General features: G+C 51.2%; 2 protein-coding genes across 13 annotated transcripts in view; both read left to right on the top strand.

The window, feature by feature from the left end:
- ERC2 (ELKS/RAB6-interacting/CAST family member 2) overlaps positions 1 to 6,964 on the top strand; it is an 861,660-nt gene that overhangs the window by 762,668 nt on the left and 92,028 nt on the right. The window lies entirely within an intron of this gene.
- Positions 3,240 to 4,092, top strand: LOC102771293 (keratin-associated protein 4-7-like). The gene is made up of 2 exons (XM_006754697.1): positions 3,240 to 3,749; positions 3,793 to 4,092. Exons 1-2 carry the CDS (start codon positions 3,240 to 3,242, stop codon positions 4,090 to 4,092), a joined length of 810 nt encoding a protein of 269 aa, XP_006754760.1.

The following is a 6,964-nucleotide window of genomic DNA, read 5'->3' as shown; positions in this document are numbered from 1 at the left end:
GGGATTGCTATTTTTGTATTTAATTCATAGACTGTTCCATGATTCCCACCAGCCTAGAATAAGAACCCAGGTTCCTCAGCCACATGAGGCAAATTGTCACCTGGGCCTTGTGCTGTTGTGTCTTGCTTTGTGGACAGAGTACGGTCCACTCATTGGTTCCTGCTTCATGACTATTCTAGTTGTTATTTGCTCCTTAACATCTATGGTTTTCAATGGTCTTTCTTGCTTTGGTTCGCTGGCTTTTGATGTTTTGAATCCCCCCATCCCGGGTCAACTTCCTAGACCATGAGATCCTGAATAACTCCTGAATAGATGAGATTTCATTTAGGACCATGCCTTGAAGTTTAATTATAGCCCTCCACAGTCTCGGGTATGTCTGACCAGCTTTTTCCCTAAGCAGAATATGAACCTATGACCATGTAGGCCTCAGGCAAGAGGGGTTCCTTAAGATGGGGAGAGTGGTGAGGTGAGGGCAGCAAGTCCATCCCTAAGTTTGGACTGCCCGTTGTCGGTGGGGCCGCAGTCCAGTCGTCATTTCTGGGTGGATGGGCATTTGCATGTGGCAACCACAGCCTCACTGTGGTGGGCAGGGGGAGCTCTCAGAGTCCGGCTGCTTCTCACAGCATGGTCTCTCCTCAGTCTGAATATTATTTGGTTTCAGGTGTACCGAAGAGTGGTTAGACAATCATAGTCTTTACAGTGCTCCCCTGATATGCCCAGTACCCACCTGTACCACCCGCAGTTGTCGCAATGTTACAGGACACCTCTTCTTAGAGCGGGTGTGCTCACCAATGCTGTGCACTTTGACCCCGGCAGGATGGGCCATGGTGGGCTTGGCCATGAATTCCAGGCAAAGCGCATTTTGTTTTCAGTTTGGAGCAGCACCAGGGATGCCTCCCCACCTCACATCCTTTCTGGACTGAGGCAGACGATTAAGCGACTTTCGTGTCCCTTCATGGACTGATTTACTTATTCAGCAAACAGATTTGCCTGTGTGGTTTTTTTTTAACTTATGGAGTTTTCTTTCTTTCTTTTTAAATTTATCTTTATTGTTGAAAGTATTACAGTGTCCCCTTTGCTTTTGCTTTTTTTCTTTCCCATTGACCACCCCCCCCTCCCTGCACCCGCCTCTTCCAGGCCTTGCCACACTTTTGTCTGTATCCATTGGCTATGCATATATGCTTACAAGTTCCCCGGTTAATATCTCCCTCCCCCACTTTGCCCTCCCCAACCCACCCTGCTCCCACCTTCTCTCTGAAATTCATCAGTCTGTTCACGGTTCTGTGTCTCTGGATAAGTGCCCTGCCTGGACCAGGAAAGGATTCTGAGCATCACCTGGGACCTTGTTAGAAATGCAGATTCTTGGGCCCCACCCAGACCTTCTGAATCAGAAACTCTGCAGGTGGGGGGTCCAGCAGCTGGGTTTGAAAGAGCTTCCTGGGGATGCTGCTGCTGCCCACAGCAGTGTGAGAACTGGTGGCGTGAAACCTGTGTGGGTGTGTGAGGTGAGGGCAGCAAGGAGTGCACTCTCCCCATCGTCGAGGGGCTTGTGGTCCAGTCAGGGCACACGGCATCATCCATCAGTGAGGCAGAGTGACCTTCACGAAATGTGAATTGCTTCATACACTCACTTCCTAAGTCCCTCCAGACAGTTCCCTTTGTAAGGGAATAAATGTAAATGTGTGGTTTAGGCTTACAAGGCCTGGCATGCTCCATCCCCTGCCTACCTGCCCAGCCTCAGCTGGTGCATTCCCTCCCTGCCCTGGCGCTCTGCCACTCGCACTGGCCTTCTTTCTGCTCCCCAAATACCCTCACTGACTGTGGGGTGAGCAGGAATCTGTGTGGAGGAAGATGAAAAACAAGAGAGAGAATTGCAAAGGTTAAGTAGCAGGCTTGGTCACCGATGTATTTTTTCCTATGGCACACTATTTCTAAACCAATGTCCCAATTGGCTAATATATTACTAGATTGATGCTTTTATATATTGTGATCATATGTTAATGTGATAATGAATATTAGTGGCCGCATCTTATAGTGTAGCCATCTGAGAGGACTTACGGGTCATGAAGGAACTATTAAATGTAGTTTAGCTGAGTCTTAGCATAATGTCGTTGTATTGATTTCTCTCTTTGAGAGTCGGTCCCGCAGGCACAGTGCTCAGCCACACACTGTAGCCGAGTCAAGTGGCTGGAGGCACGAGGTGCTGAGGGTGAACTGCCCTGTGTGGCACCAGCACATCCCTGGAGTGGATGTGTGGTTCCTGGGATCTTCACTTACTTTTAGGGGAGACAGTGACCGTGTCCACTGGCATTGGCTCTGTAGAAACTTCCTGATGCGTGGCAGTTTTGATCTTTGGGATAGTAAACGTGCCATGTGATTTGGGAACAAAGCAGCTGTTTGGATCTGTATTAAGTGTGAAAAAAATGGTCCCTCGGGATTCTCTTTACAATACGGAGGGGACACACATTTTAAATAAGATCTGTTAAAGAAAAATCAATTTGAAATAGAGGCAAAGGGTGTCTTAAGGATTTAGGACAAGTAGAGCCAAGAACAGGGACGATGGTTTGGGTTTGGGTTTGGGTCTGGTTTTGGTTTTGACTGCCCGCAGCTCTTTCACAGTCCCCGGCAGTATTTTCTGATGACTCATATGCAATTTGGGGTTTTACTGGCTGTTTAGGGGGCCTCTCACTTGAGGTGGTCAGCGGAGGAGGGAAGGCCGGTGTGGAGGAGCCATCCAGGAGCGGGGCCGGTGGGAAGTGCTGGCCCCCGACAGCCTCAGCTTCCCCTGCCTCGTCCAGTTCCTCCAGGAAACCAGGGAGGTCTCCTCAGCATGGGACCCCCCTTACTTGCAGGAAGCCCTCAGCTAGACTGCCCTGGGTGGCTGTGAACAAGACAGGCATGCCCTGTCCCTGCCCCCCAGGAGCCCACAGCCCGCAGGCCAGGACTTCAGCAAACAACTCCAAAGTGCTTTTCACACTTGGAAGGGTAAGGGAGCTGGGACAGAAGAGAGGAGGGCAGACTCTCTCTGTGGACTCAGGTTGAGAACCGGAGGATGTGTCTAGGTTGGTGGCATGGGGTGGGGGGCAAGGGAGAGTGTCCCCAGGGAGCTGGCACCACCTCCCTTACTAGCTGGACTCTGTCCCTAGAAGCTGCCACAGCAGAAAGTCTGCAGTGAAAACACCCAGTCTCCCTGCAGGATAAGCTGCAGGTGCTGCAATTTCCTCATGTCCACTAACAGCATGTGCACCGTGCCCGAGTGTGACATCAGCACGTTCACCGTGCCCGAGTGTGACATCAGCGTGTTCACCGTGCCCGAGTGTGACATCAGTGTGTGCACCGTGCCTGAGTGTGACATCAGCGTGTTCACTGTGCCCGAGTGTGACATCAGTGTGTGCACCGTGCCTGAGTGTGACATCAGCGTGTTCACTGTGCCCGAGTGTGACATCAGTGTGTGCACCGTGCCTGAGTGTGACATCAGCGTGTTCACTGTGCCCGAGTGTGACATCAGTGTGTGCACCGTGCCTGAGTGTGACATCAGCGTGTTCACTGTGCCCGAGTGTGACATCAGTGTGTGCACCGTGCCTGAGTGTGACATCAGCGTGTTCACTGTGCCCGAGTGTGACATCAGTGTGTGCACCGTGCCTGAGTGTGACATCAGCGTGTTCACCGTGCCTGAGTGTGACATCCGCACGTGCACTGTGCCTGAGTGTGACATCAGTGTGTTCACCGTGCCCGAGTGTGACATCAGCGTGCACCGTGCCCTGTGACATCAGTGTGTTCACTGTGCCCGAGTGTGACATCAGTGTGTTCACCGTGCCTGAGTGTGACATCAGTGTGTTCACTGTGCCCGAGTGTGACATCAGTGTGTTCACCGTGCCTGAGTGTGACATCAGTGTGTTCACTGTGCCCGAGTGTGACATCAGTGTGTTCACCGTGCCTGAGTGTGACATCAGCGTGTTCACTGTGCCCGAGTGTGACATCAGTGTGTTCACCGTGCCTGAGTGTGACATTAGTGTGTTCACCGTGCCCGAGTGTGACATCAGTGTGTTCACCGTGCCCGAGTGTGACATCACCCCGTTCACGGTGCCTTAGTGTGACATCAGTGTGTTCACCGTGTTGAGTGTGACATCCACATGTGCACTGTGCCCGAGTGTGACATCAGCACCTGGGCATGTATTTCTCTTCCTTTTGTCAGTCCCCCTCTGAGATCCCTCCTTTTGGGGGAGCCTCTGCTGTTCTCCTTCCTGAGAACATAGCTTATTGGGGGAGGGGGGGACATGTATTACTCCCTGGAAGACTCTTACGTGCTTTTTGGCAAGGCATTTGAGCATCTTCAGAGAATCTTGCTGAGTGTGGCCAGCAGCTCTTAGAAGGAAGGAACTGCCTCTGCCCATTGCCTTCTTGAACGGGAGTCGTCACTACACATGTCACATCTGTCCCAGCCAGAGCGCAGTTTGAGGGCAGGCTCTGTCTGTTCTTGGTGCCCAGCACGCTGACTTGGCACAAACCTGGCTCTCAGCAATAGTTGACAAATGAGAGAAGGGATTCTGCAAATCCAAATGCCCTTGTAGTGCAGAGGCTTTTTTTTCAGAAATGTGAAATAGAACCAATGCCTGATTCATCTATTTATCATCCGCCCGTGTAGAGGCAGCTCTGGAGGACCCACTGCTTAACCGTGAACCGAAACACCATGCCTGGTGCATGGTAAGTTCACAGTCCATCGTGGTTAGCAGAGAGAAGGCGCAAAACCGGCTCTGGCGTCTGGGTCCCTTCATGTTCTAGTCCCACCGAACATGTAGGAGCCCCAGCGTTCCACCTCTCCTGTCATTCAGAAGCGACAGTCCAGGGTACCAGGCTCTGAGTGTGTCTGCTTCTCTTCAGACACATAGGGGGAAACTGGGGGCATGTGCTCTGCCATGTGGAGTGCCCAAGGACGGCTCACTGGCCATCTGCACAGAGGCTGGGTGAACAGAACTGACAGGGAGCAATTCAATTTCAGGGTGTTCTGACTGGATTTTTAAAAACTTAACAAATTAAGGATGAAAGTAATTTGAAGCATCTAGGTTTCTATCTGCTGTTTCTGAGAAGACAGAGGGTTTCTTTGGTGAAAGCGAATGGAGCATTTCTGCAGACCTGAAAAATCTGAGCCTGTGATGCAAAACAGAACCTACAAGTCAATTGTGGCCCGGGTGCCAGTATGGCTGGCCCACACAGGGTCCTCGAAGCCTGCAAATAGCACATTAATCTAGTTTCTGGATTGGGGGAGGAGGAAGGGATTTGGTGACCTAACTACACAAGGCCATATTCCCAGAGAGTCCACGCAATCCCCTTCGTAAACTGCTCACTAATGTCTGCATTGCTCACACCCTTCATGCCCCTCATTCCTGTACCTCCCTGGCCACTGTCAGCACAGTGAGCAGCCCTGACCGGGACCTGCAGAGGAGGCCAGGTGGTGGGCTGGCTGTGGTCAGCTGCAGCGTGAGGATGTCTCGGTTTGCCTCTCTAGTCGCCTGTCCAGATGCCACACGCCAGGGCCTGTAGGGTCAATGTCAGTGGGTCCCCACCCAACCCGAGCTTCTCATGAGAACCAAGTGGGCACCCACCCAGGCCCCACCTCAGGGATTCTGATGCAGTTGCTCTGGGCTGTGCACTTTGGAAAGCCTTCACTGTGGTCTGTGCCCAGCTCCCCTGCACTCTGGACAAGTGTTCTGCTCCCATCGGCACTCTTCTTGGCCCAGATCCTCTTCCTGGATTGGTCTTGAACATCACAAACTACGGCCATAAACCACGGATTCAGAGAACACACATGTCAAAGTGGCTTTTAAAAATAAAAGGGGTAAAGTGCACAAACCAAAAGTATTTTGGTTTGAAATACCAACTATACCAACAAAAAATGGGACTTGGGTGGGGAAGATGGCAGACACAGATGCTTGCCTTGTCTCGGACACGGGCATGAGAGGCGCTGCTACGTCTGCTGGTTCCCGGGGCAGTCCGGGTGGTGCTTCCTACAGGCAGCCTGCTATTTTCTCGCTAGATGCTTGTGAACTGTGTTTTTCTTTATGTAGACAAGTCAATACTTGTGCCAGACTAGAGCTAGCATTTGCCTCCTTTACATGTTCCTGGTGTTCACTAAGCCCTTTTAACCTGCTACATATGTTTTCCATCTACATGAATTTATTGCTTCTTTTCATAGTTTCAGCCTCTTCTTCTGGTGCATCTGTTATCCTCAGGTTCTTCACTATCTAATGCCCATATCCATCATCCTGCCCTTCATACATTACATCTCTATATTCCGGGATAGCGCGCAAGTGGGTGCGTTATTTCACGATGTATTTTTTATGTCGGTGACTGAGCTCTTAGCTGCTGCTGCTGCCCATCTTGAGGCCATTATTACCTGTTTAGCGGTTGGTGGGTGGTAGACGTCCCCTTCCATTGTCCATCCTCTGCCTCAGGGCCCCCTGTGAGCTTTCAGACTGATAGGGAAACTGAGGCTGCGGGGAGTAACTTGCCAAAGGTCACATGATGGGCTCCTGGTGAGGGTGGGAATCCAACACTGGTCTACAATCCAGGGCCCTTTTTATCCTCAAAGCTCCACTTACAAGATCAACTCTGAGGTACAAAGTAATTGCATAGACAAAAATCATTACTATCATCACCTAATAAAAATATCACACCTATTGAGTGAGAATATTCCAACGGAGCACTGTTTGCCCCATATTCACCACCCCTCCCCCTTCCCCAGCACAGCTGGCCAAACAGCTTCCCTTAGAGCAAGGTAGCATGTGGGGAGAGTGAAACAGTGATTTTAAGTTGGGGGCAGTTCTGCCCATCCCTCAGGTCGGGTGTGAGGAGGGTGCTACTGAGATCTAAAAGGCAGAGGCACCCTAACTGGTTTGGCTCAGTGGATAGAACAGCCGTGGGCAAACTACAGCCCGCGGGCCGGATCCGGCCCATTTGAAATGAA

The sequence above is a fragment of the Myotis davidii genome, unplaced genomic scaffold (assembly GCF_000327345.1).
Source record: "Myotis davidii unplaced genomic scaffold, ASM32734v1 scaffold111, whole genome shotgun sequence".
NCBI lineage: Eukaryota > Metazoa > Chordata > Mammalia > Chiroptera > Vespertilionidae > Myotis > Myotis davidii.
Note: the sequence above shows the minus strand (reverse complement) of the source record. Positions and strands in the feature narration are given on the sequence as shown.

What these genes read in the sequence shown, in the direction of transcription:
- LOC102771293 (XM_006754697.1), top strand. Translation starts at nt 3,240, where the DNA reads ATGTGCACCGTGCCCGAGTGTGACATCAGCACGTTCACCGTGCCCGAG. An exon ending in TGCCCGAGTGTGACATCAGC is followed by an intron (nt 3,750 to 3,792) that starts GTGCACCGTGCC and finishes ACTGTGCCCGAG; the next exon opens with TGTGACATCAGTGTGTTCAC.